Source organism: Symphodus melops (genome assembly GCF_947650265.1).
Source record: "Symphodus melops genome assembly, chromosome: 1".
NCBI classification, from domain to species: Eukaryota; Metazoa; Chordata; class Actinopteri; order Labriformes; family Labridae; genus Symphodus; species Symphodus melops.
In genome coordinates, this window is record NC_136691.1 from 24,312,056 (window position 1) to 24,337,922 (window position 25,867).

At 44.3% G+C, this 25,867-nt stretch overlaps 1 protein-coding gene across 1 annotated transcript in view; it reads left to right on the forward strand.

Moving 5' to 3' along the window:
- Positions 1-25,867, forward strand: part of opn5 (opsin 5) — a 104,575-nt gene that overhangs the window by 50,724 nt on the left and 27,984 nt on the right. The window contains exon 3 of the mRNA XM_079339655.1: positions 23,389-23,508. Within this exon, the coding sequence (XP_079195781.1) occupies positions 23,389-23,508 (120 nt within the window). The remainder of the gene's footprint in view (positions 1-23,388; positions 23,509-25,867) is intronic.

A 25,867-nucleotide genomic window follows, 5' to 3' on the forward strand; every position in this document is an offset into this window, starting at 1 on the left:
ACAGTGCACATTCCCTGTATACTCAAAGCACTCTCACAGTTTAGACTTTCCTTTCTGGTTTGGGAGCTAATTAGCTCACCTTGTGCTTCAGTACTTACAGGCCCTTGCCACAAGCCGCAACATTCAAACAATAACAGAGGGAGGTATGTGTGTGTAAGTATCGTGTGTGTCACTGTGCATGGTCTGATTGACAGCTTAGGAGTGATGGGGGGGGGGGGGGGGGGGTGTTGCTTAGACTTGGGTCAGTTGCTTCAGCACTAGCACAGACTTCAGAACAGCAAACACGCAAAAAAAAATGCAAGGAGCCCAACCCAATGCAAGTCCTGATTATGTATATTTTAAACAAAACCTGTTCCAAGCCTGAGGCCTCGGGTTGCGTAGGTCTCAGGTCAGTTGCAGACCTTGCACATCTAATGGGGCCATGCTTCACAAAATAAGCTTTACTCTGTAAATTGTGGCCAACAGGTCAAACAGATCACACTTGATACAGCATCAGCTGGTTCACCATCAGGCCTGGAGAGGTTAATCTGGAGAAACAAGAACGATCCTGATGTGTCAGGCTGGTGTAGAAAAAGAGTAAATAGATCAGGCTGCACACTCAGGATGAGTAAGAGCACGAATGATTCGAGTAAAGCTTCCCTATAGACAGTTTTGCGTCTGACAGTCAAACAGTAGGCTTAGTGTTGTTCTGGGTCCAACTAGAAACACAAGCAAGATCCAACAGCCTGCTTGGGGGAACAGTAGTGTCTTGGGGGGTTTTCTCATGATTGTTTACACATGTGATTCCTACCATACAAACCATTTCAAGTTCCAAACCTTACAGCAGCATCATATTAACAAGCAGTCAGACCATGACTGTTGTATCTAAACCAGCCAATGGCACCCGACTGGGCTGAAGAATGATATTTCTTATAGCCAATGAAATTCTGAACACAAATACGCAGCTTCAATCAAAATCTGGTAGTCGTTTTTCTAAGTTATTTTAGCACGTTTTAATGGTAAATGGACTTGAGCTTGTTTACTTATTTTCTTGTCTTCTAACTATTTAAGGTATTTTTACACTTACACATTCACTCACTGATGGTAGAGGTTAACAAGGTTAAAGAGAAAACTGTTTTGGACTGTTCTACTAGTGAGGCTACTTCTCTCTCTCTCTCTAGAAACTCCACGGCTGAAAATGAGATCACCACCAAGCAAGGCTTCTCATCAGCCGACTATTAAATGTAGCTCTATGTCTGTGTGGAGCAGTGATTTAGGCAGAAATGGGAAAACAGGGGGTGCAAAAAAAAATACAGGGGGTGCAAATTTTTTTCAGTGTCACTCACGCCGGCGCAGCATGGTGGAGCGGAGGTTATGTGCTCCCTAACACACTGGTTTTGAAGAAAACTGAATAAGTCTCTAAATGGTGCATTCTGTTCAATAAGATGCATTGTTACACATTTTAGTTTTCCCAAGCTTCATAATGTTGATTTACTGTACAGCCCCTGCCCTGACACACCCCTTCATCGTTTGACTGCAACTCACTTGGTTCATGTTGTCTAACCCCTTTGTTGGCCCACTACTTCTATCTGCACTTTCTTTAAAAAACCAACAACAAACAAATAAATTCATAATATTACATGTGTCATCCAGTAATAATAGATCCCTAGACCTTGATAAATCAATCATCTGTCAGCATATTCAAATGTGGAGCTGACCCAAAAAGGTGGAGCTAAACACTGCAGCCTGCTGATTGGTTGAAAGAATCGTCACTTCCTGTGTTACGTCGGTAAACAAAACTCCGCCGTGTTTAAACCGTTGACTGTAATACACAGCTGATTGTTTACGTCTGTATTTGTCCTCGCTGCACACAGCCTTCTCTGAGACAAAGCTGGATGAGTTCTTGTAATAAAGAGTCACATGACAGTGACAGAGGAGATGAACTGCTGGATGTCTTCTTCGTTGGTTTTGTTTATGTTGCGTTTTTCTCCTTTGTTGAATTCATTAGTTAGCGGTTAGCTGTTAGCGGTTAGATGCTATCATATGACGCTATTTACATAGCGGCTATCGTCATCCGGCTGACACGCCGTCTACCAAATAGGACACGGGTGGCTGTAGAAACGTAAACGGGATCGGGTTTAAGCTTTACAGTACCGGTATTCGGCAAACATTCTTTGCCAGAATTAGAATGTAGCCTAATCAGATATTTAGCGCACCGTATAGAAACCCGTGTAGTAAGTACGTCTATTAAATGTAGATATTTGCACGGCCTAGGTCAAGGCCGTGTTTTTTTTAAATAGGCCGTGCAAAAAGTGGTTTTGCGGCAGGCTACCTAAATCTATGACACACTAAACTCTCTGCATCATAGGATATAATATCCGGTGTTACACTCTTACATAGCACCGGATCTTGTAGAAGCACTTTCCAATGGACTTTCATCGATTGTAATTCAGCTCTTAATAACAACCACATTCATTTCAAACAACTTTATCGATCAATCTTAAGCAGCTTGTACACATTGTTTGAATGGATGAGTTAACACTGATGGACTCTTTACTCTGCAGCAGCCTCTACCATCAGTGTGTGAATGTGTATGAATGGATGAGTTAATACTGATGGACTCTTTACTCTGCAGCAGCCTCTACCATCAGTGTGTGAATGTGTATGAATGGATGAGTTAATACTGATGGACTCTTTACTCTGCAGCAGCCTCTACCATCAGTGTGTGAATGTGTATGAATGGATGAGTTAATACTGATGGACTCTTTACTCTGCAGCAGCCTCTACCATCAGTGTGTGAATGTGTATGAATGCCCTGCAGAGTCAAAGAGCTTTGAGCAGTCAGAAGACTAGAAAAGAAACATAGAAAAGTCAAGACAAGATTAAGTCCATGCACCATTTAAATCATACTTCATCTTCATCTTTTATTAGTTTTTGTGAAAGTATACTTATGACCTGACTGAAACTCAAAAGTTTAATTTTGTTTAAATAAAATCAATCCTTCAGTCCATGAAAAAAACTTACATTCATGTAAAGTAAAAATATTGTGGTAGAGACCATAATTCAATTTTTTTTGCTTTAGTAAAACATACATTTTTATGTTGGAAAAACCAACCAACCAACCTTTTTATGAAAGACCTTTTTTGTGACGTCATTCTTTGTTTAAGTCACATACTCTGTCCAAAAAACAAAACCCCAATTTTGTTAGCAGTTAGGCTAGCTGGTATGTACTTTACTCAATTCAGCACTTTTGGAAAAAGAAAAAAAAAAAAAAAATCATGGTCTTTGCAGTACTTCTTAAAAAAATCTCATTTAACCTTTCCTGAATATTAACCCCATTAATGTAAAATTGTTTTGTACAGCTCTCTAGTAAACCTTGAGGTATGTAATGTAATAACCATTAAGTCTAACAGTCTTAAAACTTACCATCCTTGGGACAAAATGACGAGCATGGATGAATGTTACTTTGAACCATGACACATACAATATTAACATTTCCGTATCTATGACCACATTAATGTGGTATGAAAAGCTTAAAGTAGTAGTAAAAAATAGCAAAATAGCGAAGTGTGCAAATACAGTGTTTAACTGTCATAAAACTTAGCTTTCCTCCTACAGAATGACCAGGATGTATGTAAACCTCCCAATCGGAAACTGATGGAAGAAAAACATATTTTTCAACTAAGGGGTATACCCCTAGTTACAGCTTGACACTCTAACTGTACACTGCGTGTTATTTTCTTGGCTTCTAGCTCCATGAATAGTTTCTGCAATGCATCAAATGTGATTTTGAGCTCATGTGGATAGCTCAAGTTAAGAGAACAACATGGCACAGGCATGTGGGACTGATGGCAACTCACTGAGGACATGCTCACCTTTAATAGCAATCCCAATGTCATGTGGTGGCTGCAGAGGATGCTCCTCTTCCTTGATGACATACACGGCCATTATACATCTCTCAAGCTCTGTTTCAGCTTCCTCCTTCTGAACAACCTGATAAACAAAAGAGACGAGATATTACTAAGTTATTTTGATAAAACCCATGTCTGATGTGACTATACGTGAACAACAGATTCTAAACTAAGAACAAGTCCAATCAGAGGTCTGGTGATAAGAAAAGTCCAGGAGGTACTAAATGTGGACTCTTCAAAATATTTCTCTCATAGCAACTTCAAACATTGGTACAAGTATATATTACACGTATCTTTTTCAAAGTAGCATGCTGTGACAAAAATGTGAAGGTACATAAAGTAGAATATGCATCATTTTAACCAAGATTAAAAAGATACAACTGCCATGTGTACCTATTTTTTTTATTAATTTCAGAAAAATAGACCCTAACACTTTACACAAAGCAACATTTGGAAGAGATTGACATTTTAATGACCAGTCTTATTACACGCTGCTCCATCTGTACTGCTGCTGCTCTGAATGACACATGTCAGGATGCAACTAAGATACAGTGTTCTACAAGCTATAACAAAACATGCACTTGTATTTTCATAGGATCTGAGATCATGTTTATGAGATTAAAAGTTAAAAAATATGCAACGCTTCATCTTGTCTCAAACTTAAGTGATTAATGCAAAACTGCTACTACATCTTCTCCAAGGTGCACAACGAAGCATCTCAGCAGATACTCCCTTTTCTGATTCACCTCGATGCTCGAGCTGATATCGCAAACACAAAAATAATGCATTACTCTCGTCATCACTCACTCATTACCTATGCAAACACTACACCCTTCACACACACTCGTGCTCAATAGTTAAACAACCATTTCTTATGTGATAGGAGTGACACCTTTTGATGCATTGAGAAAGTACATACCTGATGAAGAAGATTGAGTATACTACAGGATTTCTCTGTCAGCTTGTTGTGGTGCTCGTCCAAGGAAGACAGGAATCATGGTCCAAGTGGAAAAGTTGTAATTGTCCTAAATTCAGCATTGGTCTAATTAGAAGAATTGCAAAGGTGAATGTAAATACATTTAAACTATATGGTGTTTGTCTATCAGGTGCCAAACGTGCTTTTTGACTCAATGTTTAGGATAATGAATGACTTTACATGTCACTGACCTATTGCAATAAAAAAAGTAACTTGCTTCATCCGTTGTGAACAATGCAGGCCATCTCTCTTTCAACTCGTCCACCTCTGATTCCTTTGCCACAGTGTCCCGTCCTCACAGTGAAAAAGTCCTTTTTGACCTTTATCACTGCACGGTCGTCTCGCATCTTCACTTCAGTTTAAAGTGACAGTCTCTCATTTTCCAAATGGTTTGGGGTCTCTCCAGTTGGACTGTCAGGTATGTGGTTGGCCTGTCCTCTCTTTTTGCTGGGAGTCCATCCTCTGGAGCTTTAGACTTTAGTGACTTTCAGAACACCTCAGGCCCTTCAGCTGAGTTTGACAGTTACCCCTTTTTGTCCTTGGAAGCTTGTTCCACCCGTAGCATTTGTAGCATGATCCAGGTTCAGCGAGGCAGGAGTGTTTCTGGAGTAGTGCTTCAGCAACGTCACTGGAGTCAGCATCTATTGGGTAAGCTTTGAACTTGAACATCTCTTCTGCTAACTTTTTCAAAATATCTGACTTTGTTTTCTCACCTTTCAAATTAAGTTTCATGAATGTTGTTTTCACCAGTTATTTATGCCACCTACAGTCGGGAACATTTCAGTTGTCACTTCTTTAAACTGTGTCTGTGTAGTTTTTCTGTGTGTGCTCTGCATGCAGCCCCGTGTTTGTGTGTCTATGTGGGCGGAGCAGCACCACCTTCAGGAGTTCTACTGACCCAATGTACGGCTCTCATCACACACGGGCTCCGTCAGACGTTACACACAATCATTCTGACATTTTTTAACCTTCTCATAAACAGATACCTTGAATGTCTCGACGAGTTAATGCTGGCAAGAAAAGAAAAATAAAAGTTGATGGTTGCAGTTGGTTTCTAGAGCACATTCACTGAAGACACACGTGCATTATTACATGTACATTAAATAAAAGTAAAACAATATTAACAAACTTAACTTTCAATTGGTTTAGTTAGCTTTAGGCAACACGTGCAAAGAAACAGTTTCCTGAAGGAGCTTAGTTTATCACTTATCATAAACGTGAACGAAAAACACTTGTTCTTAAACCGTTTCCAAAAGCTTACCCTTTCCAAGAGGGATTTTGCTCCTCCTGGGCCACGGAGCGACGAGTCTTCACATTCAAAGCGAGGTAATGGCGGACGGTAACAACGCTAGCTGGCGCGAGCAGAGACATAGCAGATGTGATGTGGAGTGGTCACATGACATGAAAACTTCCTTTTTTTATAAAAATATGATTAAAGTAAATGTGTTTTTATTTTATTATCTGATTTAAGCCAAACAAGACAAAACAGGTTTGAAAGAGAAAGCATGATTTTCACTTAAGTCCAATATAAAAATGCACTTGAAATAAACGGCTGTTTCATGTTTTTGGGTGTAGCAAATGAACCATTACCAAGGAATATTCATGTGATTTTACACCTGTAATGTTTTGAGATGAACAACAATCTTGATAAAAAAAACCTTATTTATTCTTCTGTCATCACATCTCTCACCTGTGCATTCCACTGCACATTGAATAAAGAGAATAAAACAGTACATGTATTAAACCTGAAGTGGCAAAACAATTTCTAGAAGTACAACAGGAAATCATGCATTGCAGGCAGATGTGATTGATTGCACAGTATAGAGTAGGACAAGGAGTAGTGGATAATGTGCTGCATGTAACACAAGGTAAAGGATTTTTTAGTGTATTTTCAACAAACAGCACTTAGCTTTGTTAACAATTAACCTTACACTGATTGGTGTATTGACTCTGCTACACCTACAGGGCTGAATGCTTGTTAAATGAAAAGTGACATTCAGAAAGAAATCCGCAAATTATTTTGTGACTGTAAACAACGAATCACAATTATTCAGACCTTTTCAAATCAGATTTGGGCCACTACCACATGTGGATACACGTTGTATTTAAGTCAGGGGTCGCATTGATCAATTGTTGTGTGCCAAAAATAATTCAGATTTCTAAAACCCTGTGCACACACGCGTGTCATGTTTGATTTATAAATCACCACTGACCTGATAATGTGCACATGTTGATCCCCCTTCCCCCCCATTATCTACACAAACACATTCAACTATGAATGCAAAGTACATTGCAGTGTCTTCAAACAAGCAATCAGATCAAGGGTTCTGAGCGCTGGATTAAAGCGTCAACTGCAAGATGAAGAAAATAACCCTCCGAACCGGAAATAAAGGTGCTTGTGAATTAAGTGGTGGTTAGAGAGCATATATGTTGTTGTTTTTGCTGTTGTTTTTTTTGATGCAGCAGGAGGGACACAAACTACGTGAAAATTTGAGAATGACACCTCGATGCTGCTCCATTAACAAAACATCCACCATGTATCATTATGCACAAGTTTATCTGCAGTGTTTATCAGTACTCCCTCACTAATAATAATAATAATAATAATAATAATTATTATTATTATTATTATTATTATTATTGTTAATGTGTGAAACAGCTACCGAAGTATCGCAGCACAATATCCTGATCTTTATTCAAACTGAAAATCACACTTGATGATAAATGCACGATATTCCAAAGGAGGCTTAAAAACCATCTTAGCTCCAGCTCTCAGTCTGTTGCTAGGTCGACTAAAAGTTAGGGTGACTATCTGACTCGAGAAGTGCTGTACAAGCTCAAGTATATTTACCATTTACAAATGTAATGGAGGCTTCAAATCAAAATGATCTCAGACTGAACAGCAGGACGGACTGTATGAGACTTTGCTATCACTCTGGATGCACAGGAAGGAGAGGGGGGGCTTACATGACAAACCGGATTCAACTCACTGATGCTTTCATAGTCACTGACAAGTCTGATGTCAGCAGCTCAATTTTCAAAAGCTCAGAGTAAACTGTGGTATGTTAGTTAGTTAGTTAGTTACTTTATTGTCCCCGCGGGGAAATTCATTTTCACAAATGTACAGGCAGGGAGATGCCATACTCACACATATAACACACAAAAAATATTATAGTATATATGAGGACGTTAAACACATAATCCAAACTGAAATAACAGCTGCAGCAAGAGATTCAGGAAGAACTGAGAAACACATTAATTTGAAAATAACTGTGTCCCCCTTGAAAACATATTTTTTAGCATGTGATGTAAATGTGTATTGTTTCATGTTTAGTAACTGGATTTCACTATGACGCTCTGAAAGACTTGGCCCACGTAAATGTTTGTCTAACCAGAAGTAGCCCAGCAACGACTTCCATAAGAGATGGCATGCAAATGGTGAGTCAGCAGACTAATCAGTCCTGAGCACATATCGCTTAGGGCTCAGTATTGTTCCTGTTGTTGGATAAAAGTCGCTTATTCTATCCTTTTCCTAAATGTTGTTAATAGAAATCTGACTCCTCTAAATAATTACCTTGAATCTCTCTGCGCATTCTTTTGATGGGATGAGAGGAATGACTGGAGGTGTCTCTTTCAGGTTAACAGAGTTTATTGACCCAATGAATCAAGAATAGAAGTTACAGAGTCTCTGGGTTCAACACTACGTGTCCCTGACAACAGACAGATACCTGGTCAGTTCGCGAAGTCTGAGCCCCGACTATCTTTCCCTGAACCCTTTTATACATTAGACAGAGAATATTTAACCAAATTATGCATTTGAGAATGTGCGGTTTCCTTCGTCCAATTGGGCAGCTTTCCAAATGATGCGCCTCCTGATGATTGGTTCCCCTTCTCTCATTGGTGCATCAAACTCCTGAATCCTTTCTCCAATCTGTAGGGGAAGACACTTCCTACCTGTTTCTTATCACAACCTGACATCTCGTCTAGTAACTAATTCTTTTTAAGCAGAAAACCATTTAAGTGATTAAGTATTAAGGCTCATTGAACCTATATAAAAGTGGATGAGTGATTAAATGTTCAGGGCCTAAAACTAAACCTATGTTTGAGTTGGTGAGTGATTGACTGAAGGGTCATGTCAAACACACGTTGGAATGTGCACTCACTTCTGCAAGCCCTCTTCACACAAACTCCTTTATGTACTGAAAAGTCAGACAATTTTATTAACACACAAAAACCTGGAATAAAACATGATGAAATAACTGATATGATATTAACTCAAGCAAAAATCATTCATACTGTAAATATCAAACCTTTCCTTTGGACCGGGTGATGAAACCTTATCTGATTTATTCAACAACAATTGCAGTGAACACATTGCGTATAGGCAGAAAGTGGCCTATTATTCTATCACTGCCATAACAAAGGCTGTGAATGTCATTATGTAAATGGTAAATGGACTTGAGCTTGTATAGCGCTTTTCTAGTCTTCCGACTACTCAAAGCGCTTCTTACACCGCAGATCACACCTACCCATTCACACTGATGGGCTGGATATAGGCCCATCCAGTAACTATCCATTCATACACCCCAGACGCAGCAGGGGGAGCAATTTGGGGTTAAGTGTCTTGCCCAAGGACACAGCAGTTCAGTTGGAGGAAGTTGAGCTTCATCCACGCCTCTATCTCCTCCAGGCAGGTGGTCAATGTGGATGTTGGCAGGGGGGAGGAGGAAGTGAGGGTGGTTTTGATGTACAGCTGTGTGTCACCAGCATAGCAATGGTAGCTTAACCCATGCTTGCTGATGACATTGCCATGGGGGGGAGCATGTAGATGGAGAAAAGGGGGGGGCCCAACACCAAGCCCTGGGGGACACCGCAAGTCGCATGGTGGGTGTGAGATTTATCTTTTCCCAGGGCGACGTGCTCGGTTCTGCCAGTGAGGTAAGATGTGAACCAGTTTTGAGCGTTTTCTGTGAGTCCAGTGGTGTGTCTCAGGCGGTGAAGGAGGATGTCATGAGCGACTGTATCAAAGGCGGCTGTGAGATCCAAGAGGATGAGAAGTGATGGGGTACCGGTGTCTGCTGCCATCAAGAGGTCTTGGTGACTCTGACCAAAGCAGCTTCTGTGCTATGGCCAGGGCGGAAACCAGACTGAAAGTTGTCAAACAGATTATTGTGACTGAGGTGATCCTGAAGTTGTGTTGCAACAGTTTTCTCCAGAGCCTTAGAAAGAAACGGGAGATTGAGATGGGCCTGTAGTTTGAGAGAACTTCTGGATCCACGGTGGATTTTTTCAGTAGTGGTCTGATGACAGCAGTTTTGAATGCAGGTGGGATATGGCCAGCCAGGAGAGGTCACAGAGGTCGACAGGTCACTGAGAGAGGATGCTGGCGCTGTTTGTTAGCCGCTTCTCTGGCCGTGATTTTTCAATGTTTGTGACTGTTAGAATAGTCTTTCTGTGCTTCTACACTTTAAGCTATTAAACTACAGTTTTACGGGACATTTGATCCGATGTCTTAAAAGCGTTTTTAGCACCTACCTGCTTCAGAAGTCTTCCATCTTCACCCCACCCGGAAAAGGGCCCTCTGGTTCATACCACCTTGACTTACAACTTTTGTCCCTTGCATTCCCCTCGAGTACCTGAAGCTAACATCTGGCCAACAGTCTGCGAGGCGAGACAGCATCCCTCCTTGGCCAGCATGATGGTGTTTAGATATTCCAGCTAGCAACTCCACCAACTAAACTCTGCAACCACTCTTGGCTTTAACAACCCCATCATCAGCGAACTTGGACTTCTCCGCCGCCCTGAGACCTGCTCTGCAACAAACATCCCGTCTCTGTGGTCATCCATCGCACACCTGACACATCATCACAGTGCCGTTTTTCCAGCAAACGTCTACATCTACATCGACTGCTAACTGTCTCTCTGTAATTTGACTCAGTGGATTTTTTACAACCAGTCCCTGAGCAGTCTCTTAGACCTCCACTGTTGGGTTCAGCCAGGATGGCAAAGTTCAGGCTGTGTACGTTTGGAGAACTACGACAAAAGACTATATCCCAGCATGCCTTGCAGGTACTCCCAGAATGCTTTGCCACACCTAACACATAGGTGTGAAGTTTGGGAGGTATAAAACCGGCCATGCCCCTTCTCTCTTTCTCCTTCATACGTCGTCTGGCGACGTTCGACGATACTAACTCTGTTCCTGTTTCAACACGCTTCTCTTTGTGTAAAAGTTTTGGCGCGCAGCTCATCCAAAGGCCTTGAAGCATACCGACGCCCTGAATTCCGAGCTTAGATCATCCACTTGAACGCATCTCAAAGAAGAGCATCTTATTTCTCCCGTAGTAAAACGGTATTGAGAGAGATTGTAAGGATTACGTCTCGTTCCGTCCTTTAAAGAAAGGACATCCCACGGAGATCACCTCGCTCGACGGAGGACACCATGGCCCTGCTCAACACCTTGGACGCACCGCCATCTCCAAACAACTGCAGAAAGGCCGTTCCAGGACCTCTTTTCTTCCTTCATCAACCGCGGACAAATGGTTACAAGTGAGGCTTAGCTAGGTCTGGGCAGTTAGATATAGAGAGTGTGTTTAATAACTGAGTTATTATTGTGAAACGGTGATAATATTTGCTTGGTGTTTGACCACTGTGTCTTAGGTTTTATGAGAGTAAAACCTCTTTTGTTTTCTTTATTTGTGCCGCTGCGTCCCGTGTGTTTCTCTGTGAACTCTCGCGTCATAACCGGGTAATAGACTCATTATCAGAAAGACTGGTGTTAATGCCGTCTGATACAAATCCGGCCACTGGCTTCTGGTAGTGCAGTAAACTATGCTCTGAGTTGTACGTGAGCTCCAGGCTGAGATTGAGCTTTCGAGGTGCGTTGTTTTCTCTCTCGCTTTACACACACACGCACCTTTCGGTAGACGCACACACATAGAGATCTGTGGCTTTCCAGACGCTGCAGAAACGTAGATCACGTTCTGTGTCCGCCATCACGTGACCACGTGTGGTCCCTCTCTCTCCCTCTCTCTCTCACAGAAACACACACACACACACACACACACACACATGTGCCACGCTTGTTTGTTTTTGTTTGTTATAGTGTTTAGTTTATAATAGTTGTTTGTTTGATTGAGTTTCATTGATTAACTTGATGTTTCTTTGTTAAATAAATTCTGTTATAATTTAAAGAGCAGTTGTTTGTGATTACTGTGTATTTGCTTTGTGACTTAGGCTGGGTCAAAGGGCTTTGTGTTCGGATTTCACACCTTCAATTAAATACAGATTATTAATTATTAATGATATTTGTATTTAATTAAATAATTTGAGACTGATATTTGTAATATTTTGGTTGTTCCCTGTTTACAGGGTGGTGCCCCAAGGTTTATTAAACACAGTTTAATAATAATTATTGATTTATTTTAATAATTAAGTAAACTTAATTATTAAATTTAATTCAACAACTAAATGTTACATCCTAAAACCCCAACGTATTGTTGCCGCCGTGGAAGGTCCCTACATAATGCTGCCGCCGTGGAAAATCCCCAACACCACGCCCCCTTAACTTCCAGGTCAGTCTCTTTTTCACACACTGCATCATGGTACAACGGCGAGCTGTGACAGATGAAGGCAGCTGGACGGGTCCTTGAGTGGCAGATTAAGACCTCTGGACTGACTGTTCACAAGTAGGCATACAGGGACCACAAGGGGGCGTATGCAGAAGCTCTGAGGGTCGATCCAGGTTCTACTTCACTATCGTAAATAACAGCCCCGGTAACTCCAAACAACTATTTTCAACAATAAACCACCTTCTCAAACTCCCTTCACCCTGCCACTCTGAGGCCACATATTATTATCCTTATGTTCTGTAAGAGGGTGGTGGAGTATAAACTGACTTTGTAAAGCAATCATGAGGATTGGCTTAGTGTAATAATAATCAGGGATAATCAGTGTAGAACCTTACAGTAATTATTACTTTTTTGTCATATCATTCTTTGGACATATTATTGCAGATGAAGGTTAATTTTTTTCAAGTAATATTATTGTCATGATCACGGGTAGAAAACACAGGGAGGGAGGACCCAATCGCAGGAACACGAAAGATGAAGACGAAACACATAAATAAAACCAAACCATGACAATTATCTGCAATATTTTTCGTGAAGGAGGATGCGCTGTTTGCCGCACAGAATCTCAGTTGTTTACGTCATGTGCGGTTGCTTAGTTACAGTTTGTTTTCTGTGTGTGAGTGATCGTTGTCAGGACTGAGATGTCTTGTCGGTGAGTAACTGTTAAAACCCCAATACGAGAGGATAATACTGTATTTGATATTTAAGTTCAGTAGGTAATTCTTAGTTTATGTGTATGTTTAAATTTCAGGTTTACAACCTGCTTCTTGGTATTCTGCTGTTAGCGTACGATAGCCTACATGCTAGAAAACTACGAGGAGTGTAACTGCAGCAGGCAGGCTAACAAGTAGATGCTAACGTGTGCAAAGTTGTGCTCAATAAAACTTGAAGATAAGCCGAGTTGTTCCCGCTGTACTTTCCTGACAAACCCTTCCAGAGGGGAGTTTATTAAGCAGAGGAGATTGCTTAATGAATATCTGGACAATCAGGCAACAGGGAACCGGTGTGAGAGGGGGATGTGCAGAGTGGATTCTGCAAGCATAGCTTTACACCACTGACCCTCTGCATGTTACTGATGTATTCCTTTACATTACCATTTATACTGCAGAATTAACTGGTTAAATATTGTATATATACAGTGTATATCCTGAAGCCATAACACTGTTATGTGTATGTTATTTTCTCAAGCATGAAGTCGGTCTACAAGAACAATTTTACACTTCAGCTGTTTAAGGTCGGAACATCCTTTATGTGTCAGAGCACATTATATTCACTGACTGAAAACATCATATGTCCTGCTGCTGTGAATAGCAGACTGAGCTGTTTTTAACATGTAATCCAAGTGAATCAGAGTCATCCGAGTTATCACTGATTTTTACGTCATGACCGTTACGATTCATCGATCTCCTTAACAACCACTGTAGTCTCATTTAGCCACTTGGTAGCAACCGCCATTTTAAGTTTGCGTAAAAACTTTAAAATTCACAAGTGGGGTCTTAGTCAACGTAGTTTATCTCGTCTAACAAAACATCAACATCTCTTCAGCTTGTGTTAACCACAGACCTTATTTCAGGCGTCTAAACACAAACACATTCAAAATCCACATTGACTTTTAGAGGTTAGAACCCATGGTGCTAAAATGCTAACTCACTTCCTGGTTTTAGGACTCATTCCTGTGCCAGTCTATAAAATATGAATGTAATCGTCAGTCTGTAGTTATCAGTATTGGCTGTCTAGATGATGTGTGTTCAAGCAAAATGAAATATGAGCGAGGCATGCATTTTTATCTTTTGCTGTGCGTGGGAGCAGATGGTCAAAAAAATCACTGTCCTCGAAGTTCCCTGACAACTAGTGCTTACAACGATAAATTAACAACTGACGTGGAAAGACAGATTATAATTGTCAGTGAACTCTTTTTTAATAAAGCACCTCTCTCTGCTTGCACATGTTAAACATACCACAGAGACATGTCTCATACTTTACTGCAGAGACATCAGGACTTCAATATTCTTGCCATTTGTGAATTATTTGTGCAAGTGATGCTAATTAATGTTTGAATATACCGACTGTCTGCTCCACTGCAGCTAAGCTGTGTGATGCTTTGTAAAATCTAAATGCCTGATTCACAAAAGGATTTGGTTTGGTTTTTGGGCATGTCAAATGGACACTTTGGTGTCATGGTTCGGTCCCACATCTTAACCAAGTTGATAAATGTTCGAGTCAACTGATTGGTGACTCACAGCTCTACTCATCGACCTCATACATGAGACAGTTACAGCGCACAGCGAGCTCGATCTCAAATGATGATTTCTACCCTTTGCACAGTGACGTTCAGCTTCTCCCCTCCGGACAGAGGTTTCCAATTCTGCAGGAAGAAACGATGTAAAAATAGCTTTGTTGCTGCTGCTGTCTCTGAACTGGAAAAGCAGTAGCCATAATTGCACAATTATTTATCCTGGCTGAAGACATTTTTATTTATTTATCAATGTGTGTTTTATTTATAGGTTTAAGGCTTTATATTTAGGGACAGAACAATGGACAGAGTCACAAATCAAAGACAGTGAGAGAGCGGGGAAGAGCCACGGGTCAGATTTGCTGATGACTCAGTCATATATCTGTAAGAGGCAAGCTGCAGAAGAGTTATCAGCTACAACGGTCAATATTTTAAACTGATTAGCAACTTCATGTGTACACCTTAATGTCAATAAAACAGTATGCATGTGCTTCTCAAAACTTAAATCACAAGTTAAAAAAATAATGAATAGAATCAAATTTAATTGAGCGAATTTCAGATACATTAGGAATAATTTCATTAAGAAGGCCCCATGAATGCCATGATTCTATCACAGGTGAGTTACTGTATGACCAGTTGGACACAAAACCGTTGCATAAGAAGTCCAATTCACATCACTGTAAAACCAGCAGTGGCTCATGGAAGAGCAGGCCTCGGTAACTGCACAACATCTCACTAGAGCACGGCGCAGGGGAAGGACAGGAGATCACTGGTGCAGCATCAGAATAGGAGGAGTTGGCCAGCAACATGGTTTGAATGAAGCAGCAGGGAGCCTGGACAAGATGGGCTACAAAGTGTCATGGGCGGAGTTGTGGAAAGCATAACCTCATCAAACAATTCCTGATCCAGACTGTCCAGTGATATCTCTCATATCACTGTCTCTCCCTCTTCACCCTGCTCCTCCTCTCTCTCTCTCAAACGAACACATCTATCACAAAACACTGTTTGTTTTGTGATGCATAAAATAAAGTTTATTTTCATGTACATGTTGAACTTGTGCAACTGATTGTTAACATAAGACGTATCGATATTGAGTATCATCATTCAGTAAGGGGCTACTGCCCTTTTTCCTTTAAAGTGGATCAGGCAGAAGATGGAGAGGACAGACTGGGGGGTTGTAGACTTCAGACACACATCAGTGTTAGAAACACAGAATATTTTGACATTTAAATGACCTTCAAGTGAGGAATCTTTACGTTTACGCCAGTGTCACATATCAGACAGTGACTTCTGGTACCAGAGTCAGCAGGGTGGACGCAGAGTGGGGATGGGGGCTGAACAGTCAATTACCATGTTGTGATATTAACAACTCTCTCACTCATTGAGAGGATGAACTCCATTATCTGTAAGAAAATTATTTCTATTTCCCCCTGTCTCATGATGATTTAAGTGACACAAATGTGTCGCTCTCATTGGGTGTTTATTTCCTGATGAGTGATGTGGCCTGAAGCTTTGACTTGTCATGTTTCATTTTAAAAGAAGAGCTGCCGGAGTGTTCAGAGGAACCAGGAGATCAGACAGTGTGTCGTGATTTGATCTTTAGTTTTATCTTTTTGTGTTTTTCAGAGTTTAGGTTTCCATGTTTTTATTTGTGTGTTATCTTAATGTTTCCTAGCTTAATCTTTAGTGTTTTCTGTTTTATTTTGTAATCTGTTATTCTGGTGTTTAAAGTGTGTTTTAGTGTTACATTATTGTTCTGTGTGTCATCAGTGTTTCCTGATTTATATTGTCATTATCCACAGTGTTTCTTGTATTTTCTTCCTGCTGTGTTCTATTTCGTATAGGCTTCGCCCTCTAAGGCTATCGCTATTGGGTTTATCCCTCGCGCGTATGCGCAGCACTGAAGAGTTGTAGTCCACGCCCACCCACGAGGTGGGCCCCTCCCACAGTCAACCTGCCGGTATATAGCCGGAAGGGACCGTGTGTTCTGTTCCCTCTTTTCTTCAGCGTGTAAGTATGCACAAGCACCTGCAAGAGAAACAGAAATTAAGCATGTCTGCCTCCATCCGTGTGTGTCCAAAATGTCAGACCGGGTACATCTTGCCGGCTGATTCTCACCGTCTCTGTGAGGCCTGCCTTGGGTCGGAGCGTGCCAGCCTGGCATTAACTTCACGGGCGACGTGTAGCAGCTGCCTACGCCTTCCCCGTGATGACCTACAGCGGAGAGCGGAAGCCTTCGCTGTAGCTGCAGAGCCGGTGTGGCAGGTGGGGGAATACACAGGGGGACGGGAGATAGACATGCTGGACCATGGAGAGGAGTCTGGGGATTCACCGTACTCCATCCGTGGGTCGGTGTCAGGGTCTCCCATTCCTCCCCTCTCCCTGCCGGGAGGGCTGGAGGATGCACCTGACACCGTCACCGAGTCAGATTGCCCAGGCTCTCCTGGGAATCTGACTGAGAGCCGCTCGCTGCTTCAGGAGCTGCCGGGTATCATTAGAACGGCTGCAGCTCGACGGGGCCTCACTGTGCCGATGGCACGTGAGGAGGAGCCGATTGATGAGATGGCGGGGGATTTTCCACTTCTCCGGCCGGTCCGGCGGGACCCGGTGTGGCCGCGGTTCCCGGCTCTGATCCCCTATCAGGAGGGGGCAGCGGCGGATCCGAGGCTCCTGAGGGCCTCTGCTGCAGCTAATAATTTGTCCTTATTAGCCCATTCCATGTCGAGACTGGCGGTCCAGTCCACAACAATGGCACCAGAGGAGGCTTTGGAGATCAGAAAGGCATCCAGCGCTGCCCTTTCTCTGTGTGCCACCATTGCGGTTGCGTCGGCGAGGATTGCAACGTGGCAGACCCAGGTGCATCGGCACCTCTGGCTCCAGCGGTCACCCATCCCCGAAGCTGCCAGGAGGCAGCTTGTTGAGGCTCCGGTCAGCCATGAGGGGCTGTTCGGGCCACAATTCGGGGCCTTGGCGGATAGTTTGCGGGTGGCAGCAGAGGAGGCGGAGGGGCTCCGCCGCCATGCTGGTTGGAGCAGGCCGGGGCCACGTCAGCGCGGTGGCATACAGCGCGGCCGGCAGCAGACCAGACGGGCCGATAGATCAGGAGGACGTCCAGCTGCGGCGGCAGCTTCCCGTCCAGAGGAGTTTCCTCGGCGGCAGCCCCCACCAGCGCAGACACGCAGGGGGGCAAAACGCCCTGCCACCTCCTCTGCCGACCAGCCTGCGAGGCAGCAGTGGCGGCGCTGACATGAGGTGGGGGGTGTTGAGTGTATGAGCGGTATTAATAATAAAGCAGTTAATACTGGTTCCATGGGCTCCCGTTCTGAGTTTGTTCAGTCATGTTGCCCTGTCACCTCCGCACCTCCCACAATGAGCGTACAGCCAGCTCGTTTTTTTGCTAAAAAACCAGCTGGGCTGTATGAGTCAACTGCGACGTCTGTCGCGAGACACATGCCATCTCTTCAGTCCTCTCTTCATCGGAGTGTTTCCTCACGAGGTGAGCTCTTCGGTGGACAGGTGGGGGGCCACCATGAGCCCACGAGTGCTGGTTCGGTGCGTCGTGTGGACTTGTCTCTTCCGTCTCCATCCTCTGTGTGTGAGCCTCTTCGGGCTTCCCAACAGCCCTTTCGAGTCGGGCCCCCCTTGGGCTGCACGGGAGCTCGCTCCACGTGCAGCGGCGGTCGGGGCTCTGACGTGGCTGATGGACAGGGGGGCGGAGCCTCATCTACAGGTACGCCCGCTCTCGGAGCATTACTCCGTATGGCGGGACGTATGTTCCCTGGACAGCTGGCTGGACAGACTGCTTCAACGGGGTTACGCCCTGCAGTTTGCGTCTCCTCCTCCACGATTCAATGGGGTAGTGGAGACGATCATGCCATCCAGGGAGGGGCGCCTGGCTCTTCGGTCAGAGCTGCAGGAGCTCCTGACGAAGGGTGCCATCTCCAGAGTGGAGCGAGAGGAGGAGAGCCGGGGTTTTTACTCTCGCTATTTCCTTGTGCGGAAGAAGACAGGCGGGATGAGGCCCATCCTCGACCTGTCTCTTTTCAACAAATCGATTGTGGTCAGATCATTTCATATGCTGACAATCAAACGGGTGCTGGAGTGTGTTCACCAGGACGACTGGTTCACGTCCATCGACCTAAAGGACGCCTACTTCCATGTCCCCATCCTCCCGAAACACAGGCAGTACCTGCGCTTCGCGTTCGAGGGGACATCGTATCAATACAACCGTCTGCCGTTCGGTTATTCCCTGGCTCCGCGCACTTTCTCCAAGTGCATAGAAGCAGCTCTAACTCCGCTTCACCGGGCAGGGATGAGAGTGTTATTCTATCTGGACGACCTGTTGTTACTGGCGCGCTCCAGAGAGGAAGCAGCTCTCCAGACGAGGGCACTCGTGTCTCATCTGTCGAGATTGGGGTTCATTGTGAACTGGGCGAAAAGCTCCCCCATCCCATCCCGGTCCATAATGTACCTGGGGGTGATGTTGAACTCGGCCAACATGTCAGCGCGGCTCTCCCAGCAGAGGGTGGAGGCGCTGACAGAATTATTAAGCCGAGTGAAGCCACGCAACAAGGTGACAGCTCTCACTGTCATGCGGCTGTTGGGCATGATGGCGGCGGCTCATGTCGTTATTCCTCTGGGCCTGCTCCACATGAGACGTCTGCAGCGGTGGTTCATCCATCAATGCATTGATCCCCGGCTGCAGCGGAGACGTCTGCTCCACGTTCCTTTATCCGTTGCGTTGGACTTGGCCCACTGGGGGAATCCCCGCGTGACGTCGGCGGGGGTGCCCCTGGGAAGGGCTACGTCACGCATCTCGGTGTTCACAGACGCATCTCTCTCCAGGTGGGGAGGGACGTGTCTGTCCCGAGCAGTAGGAGGAGTGTGGCCGGCGCGCATGTCCCTCCACATAAACGGGTTGGAGCTGCTTGCGGTGTGGGAAGTGGTTCATCACTTCTTCCCCTTGCTAAAAGATCATCATGATCCGCACAGACAACAGGGCGACAGCCGCCTATATCAATCGCCAGGGCGGGGTGCGTTCAGCCCAGCTTCTCGGCATAGCCAGGAAGCTGCTGGTCTGGGCGAGCACACGGTTACTTTGTCTCTGTGCTCTGTATGTCCCCGGCGAACTGAACCGGGGAGCGGACATCATGTCAAGGGGGGGTCCTCGTCCGGGATCTTGGACCCTTCATGCAGACCTGGTTTCCCAGTTATGGGAAAGGTTCGGCAGAGCAGAGGTGGACATGTTCGCAGCACGCGAAAATGCACGGTGCCCCCTTTGGTTCTCCCTGAGCGCAAAGGACGACCCTCCTCTCGGGGTGGACGCCTTTTCGCACCGGATATGGCCGAGGACGCTCATTTATGCGTTTCCCCCTGTCCCGTTGATTTCGAGCTTCCTGGGCAGAGTGAGGAAGGAGAAGCTGTGCGCCATCTTGATCGCCCCGCTGCGCGAGCATGCGATGTGGTTCCCGTGTCTACATCAGATGACGTCAGGCGAGCCCTGGGAAATCCCTTGGAGGGGTGATGCCCTCTCGCAGGCAGGGGGCGTGTTCACGAGCTACCCGATCATCGGCCAGCGTCTCTGGGCTTGGCCGCTGAACGGACACATCTGGTAGGTATGGGGCTGGCTCAGATGTGGTGCGCACTATTCAAGGCGCTCGGGCTGCCTCCACAACGGCATCTTACGCCGCAAAGTGGGCTGCGTTTCAACGCTGGTGCGGAGAGAGAGAACTCTCCGCTACTGCGTGTCCTCTGCCTCAAGTGCTTTCTTTCCTCCAGCTCTTAGTGGACCGAAATCTGGCATTTAGCACTATCAAAACATACACGGCTGCAGTTTCATCATGCCACGAAGGTTTTGGTGACCGTTCGTTGTTTTGCCACCCGCTGGTGAAGCGGTTTTTGAAAGGGGTACAGAGGCTTCGGCCGGTGGTGCGCAGCCTGGCCCCGCAATGGGATTTGGCACTGGTGCTGCGCGCACTGATTGTGGCGCCGTTTGAGCCTTTGGATCAGATTCCCCTACGTTTTCTGTCGGCTAAAACGGTTTTGCTCTTAGCCCTGACGTCAGCAAAACGTGTCAGTGAGTTGTCAGCTCTCTCTGTGGCTCCGTCCTGCCTCAGGATCCGGGAGGACGGTAGTTCGGCTGTATTACGGCCAAACCCGGCGTTCATGCCAAAAGTCATCGCTAGCGGGTTGAAGTCGCGAGTGATCACGCGGGAGGGGTTTTTTCCTCCTCCCCATACATCTGGGGAGCAGGCGACCTCCCACCTGCTGTGCCCAGTGCTCTGGCATGCTATGTTGCGCGCACAGCTGCCATACGCTGTTCCCAGCAGCTGTTTGTACACTACAGGGCACATTCTGTGGGACAGCCCCTGTCAACACAGCGGCTGTCACACTGGCTGTGTGACGCCATCACACAGGCTTATATCGCCTCAGGAGCTGAGCCTCCGGCGGGTATTCGGGCGCACTCCACCAGGGGAGTGGCTTCCTCGGCTGCCCTGCACGGGGGCGTGACGGTGGACGACATCTGCACGGCAGCTTCGTGGTCCTCTCCGTGCTCTTTTGTGCGTTTTTATCTACGGGATGCCTCCCGTTTCTCAATGTCTCACTCAGTGCTCAGCACTCTGTCTGCGTAAGAGTGGGATGTTCCGTTTTTCCCCTGATACTGTCAGGCGAAAAATGGTTATTCGGGGTGTTGTTGTGCTTGTGGTACCTTCCGGACCCAGTGTGGCATTGACTACATCCTGCTTCGCCTCTAACCCAATAGCGATAGCCTTAGAGGGCGAAGCCTATACGAAATAGAACGTTAGTTACGTGCTGTAACTCCAGATTCTATGAGTATAGGCGCAGCCCTCTAAGCGGTGGGCCCCACTGACTCCATGAACGGCTGAAGAAAAGCCCTTTATTGGGGAACAGAACACACGGTCCCTTCCGGTTATATACCGGCAGGTTGACTGTGGGAGGGGCCCACCTCGTGGGTGGGCGTGGACTATAACTCTTCAGTGCTGCGCATACGCGCGAGGGATAAACCCAATAGCGATAGCCTTAGAGGGCTGCGCCTATACTCATAGAATCTGGAGTTACAGTATGTAACTAACGTTTCCCTCCTGTCTTGGTTGTCTTCACCTGTGTCTTATTGGTCTTACCTTGATTCTGCTGTCGAGTTAGTCTTTGGCCCAGTCTGAATAGCAACAGCTCAGTATACAGTGCAGACTTTTCAGTAGACTGAACTCTTGTTGTCATTCAGTGGGCATTTATTGGGTCCACCTCAGTCGACTGACCATTTTCGTATGAATACTAACTTCCGGGTTTTATGCAGTATGGATTGGATGCATACTTTCAGGAAACGAATCGTTTTATCCCTCCACAATGTTGTATAAAATAAACCATAAAACGTCACTTCACATGCGCCTCCAAAGCAAAGCAAAGGACCTGGATAATCTGGAGAAGTCCCCTCTAAAGACCCTTTTTAATGAACAAGGACAAATGTAACAGATGTCTGCATTATTATGCACCTTATAAACCTTTCCATGCGTCTTTATTGGTTTAGGTCTCTCTTACTTTATATTCTGTATATTACCTTTTGTCATGTAGGCTACTGTGTGTTATTTTATTATTTAATCAGTGTTTAACTTTGTTTACCTGACTCTAGGCCTCCATGTTCATTACTCTTCTTGAATAAAGTCAAACAAAACAAACAAAAAGAAAAACAAGGATGGAGGCAGAAATGAAATGAAATAGGAACGAAGATCTGCCTGCTGAATAGTGTGTACTAATAGTATACAGCATGGAGACAAGTACTGACTACTAATAGACTGAGTAGACACTGCCAATTTAGATGCACCCAGTAGACATTTCAGTATTCTGCCTGCCTGCCTTTCTGTCTGATTGTCTGACTGTCTGCCTGCCTGAGTGCCTGACTGACTGTCTGCCTTTTTTCCTTCCTTCCTTCCCTAATTTGTATTTCAACACCCACAATGCTGTGCGAAATTAAACATCACTTCACGTGCGCCTCCAAAACAAACCAGCATAGATTAATTTAATCAAATTTTAATGCAGAATTAAAGTCCTTTCTAAATCTTCTTTTAATGAACAACAAATGTAACAAACGTATACATTATTATAAAACACTTCCTCCTGTGTGTGTGTGCGCGGGCATGTGTGGCGCTCTCTATGTGCTGTGGTTCAGCAACACTGACACAATGTGATAGCATTGTTTGGTGAAAAATACTGGCCTTACTGTTTTACCAGCATTTTGCAATTAAACCAAAAAAGTAAAAAAAAAATTAACAGCAATTTGTAAAAATTCAGAATATATTATGAAAATCTCGTAAAATAATACAACTCAGGTGTAGTTGAGGGCTTTATTGGGGAAATTTCCATCATTCTCTTATATTGACAGTTAATCAAATCCTGTACATGTAACGTGAAATTACTGTTTTAAGGCCATCAAATGTGCTGCAACTGCTTTTACCTACTTCCAAATAGTTATCAGCAATAATAACACATTGTGTGGTAGATCATGTCAGAAAAGGTCCATTAACAGTTTTCCTTTTTGCTTTCCTTCATCAAGTAGGCTAATCTCACCCAATTAAAGAAACCCATTGTGACTGATGATTCAGAAACATACGTAGCACTGACCTCTGACCCTTCTCTCTCTTCCAGGGATCTTATCTGCAACAGGGAACGGCTATGTCATTTATATGACCGTCAAACGCAAGACCAAGCTGAAGCCTCCTGAGCTCATGACTGTTAATCTGGCCATCTTCGATTTTGGAATATCAGGTATTGGTTTTTGTAGCTATACAGTTGCATAGAGATGAAAAAAATATGTTTTGTTTAAACAAAAATCACAACTGACAAAAGCCTATCTTATTCCCCATCTTGATTGAAAGTTAAGACTACGGCTGTAATGACCTGTGTGGACTGATTTAATAGTTTTATAACACATCCTTGTCAAATGACCTCAGCTGGTCCATAATTGGTTTGTCAAGTTCATTGAAAGATCCAGGGATTATATACTTTACATAATAACATTAAATGTATGAGAGAGACCATCAAATTAGAATGGATGAGTCATCTAACTATTCATCCTATCATATTATTTTGACCACTTTTCCTGTTTTTGGGCTGGATCCAATCTCAGCTTTCAACCACACTCACATTCACACCTACGGCCAATTTAGAATCACTAATGGACCTAACCAGTGTGTCTTTGGACTGTGAGAGGAGTACAGGAGAGAACCTTCTCGCTATCGGGCAACAGCGCTAACCACTGCACTTAGCAGTCCTGAGTCATTTAGTAGAAGGAGAAAAAAGCCATAGTGCCAGATTCGGATGGATGGATGGATAGATTGATAGATGGATGGATGTGAGGTGCTAATATATATATATATATATATATATATATATATATATATATATATATATATATATATATGCTGGAACCTAAATTTCCTTGAGGGAGTCATCCCAAAAGGATCAATAGAGTTCAGTCTAAGTCTAATAACAGGTTTACTTCTCAGCCATGTATCAGCTTGTATATGTTTGCTTTGCCTTTGTCTGTGTGTGTATAAAGAGGGGTTTGTGCCAATACATGGGCACATATGCACATGCGTGTGATTACTTCAGAACCGTGTCAGAAATCAGACATCTTCTCACCCTATCAGTTATATATTCGGAGTAATCCATTTTCTGTTATATTCTATGATTTAAACCCAAAACCCACAGGAACCTGCAAAAGAGAAAACCAGTACAGATAAAGTGGGTCCTTCTCTCACTATCTGCTGCGTTCAAACCTTACACACCATTGCTAAGCTCAAATCAGAAGGAGAATATGTTCCTGCTACATCCCTGATTCATACGCTGCACAGGGCAACAGCATCACTGGCAGGTTGTCCTTCCACAGCCACAAACTCACATGTCAGTGGGATCATCATGAAAGAGTCACGCTTACGTGCAGCACAGATCCCATTGTGTGCTTGTGTGTCCGTCAGGCTAGCCTCTAGCTGCTATCTGAAGCTGTAAGAGCACTAGCTGCTAAATGGACTTTAGCTTCCAGTCATACATCCATTTTCTTCTGCTGATCAGACTTCGGGTCATGGTGGCAGCAAGCGCAGTGGACTTTTACACCGCGGGTCACACCTACACACACGCTGGTAGAAGCTGTTATATAAAGTGGCTATCAGTATTAGCTAGTCTCATTCATATGTATGCACATACTGCTGTCTCAATACAGAGGGAACATTTACTCAACCTTCTGTAATCTGCTTAAGCTTGGTAAGAGACAACTTTGTTTCAGAGCACTCAAAGGTCCCGTGTCCGCCTGGCGTCTTTTTTCAGTAGCTGGGTAGAGAGCGTTTTCAGCAGGAAGCAGCCGCCTGGATGAACAGCACAGCGCCCGGCCTCTTTTTTACGAGCGCCCTGCCGTTTTTGTGCAGCCGCTCCGACTGCTCAAGTTAAAAATCTTTCAACTTTTTAAAATGGCTCTGCTGACGCCACCAGCGCTTTTTTCAACGAACCAATCACAAGGTTGAATGGCCTGTAGTCGTTACCTTGGCAACCAAAAACAATGAAAGAGAAGTTGGTGTTGGTGGTTTCAGTTCATCCTAAACTGTACGACATGTCAGATAAAAATGTTCCGTTTGTGGGAGCTGATTGGACAGACACTTGATGTTGCTGCTGAGGGTTTTAGTAGCAACTCCTGGACAAGGCGGTGATATTCCCCGTGTTGTTGTCTACTACGGATCGTGTTGTAGTCGCAACTTGTTCCGTGTGATCGCAGCCGTGCTGGCGGGGCCGTCATTATTAGGCTCATCATCCAGACAAAGTACAAGGGCAAGAATATTCTGATTAATGCTTATAATAAAGGGAACAAAAAAATATATAATTTAGCCCCATGCCAACAGACTGTTGTCATGGAGACAGGGCTGACATGCAGCACTTTTACTTGTTAGCACTTTTGAGTGCCAAGCCAGCACTTCCGTGCCCATAAAAAACGTGGGGTGGAAACAGGGCCGGAGACAGTTGTGTCAGCTCTCGGTCTTAAGGGAGGAACGAATGTAATAAATCAACTGGAAGAAGTTCTGATTGCAACTAACTGTCAGACCTCAATCAATACATCGATTGTCTCCTGGGATCAGGA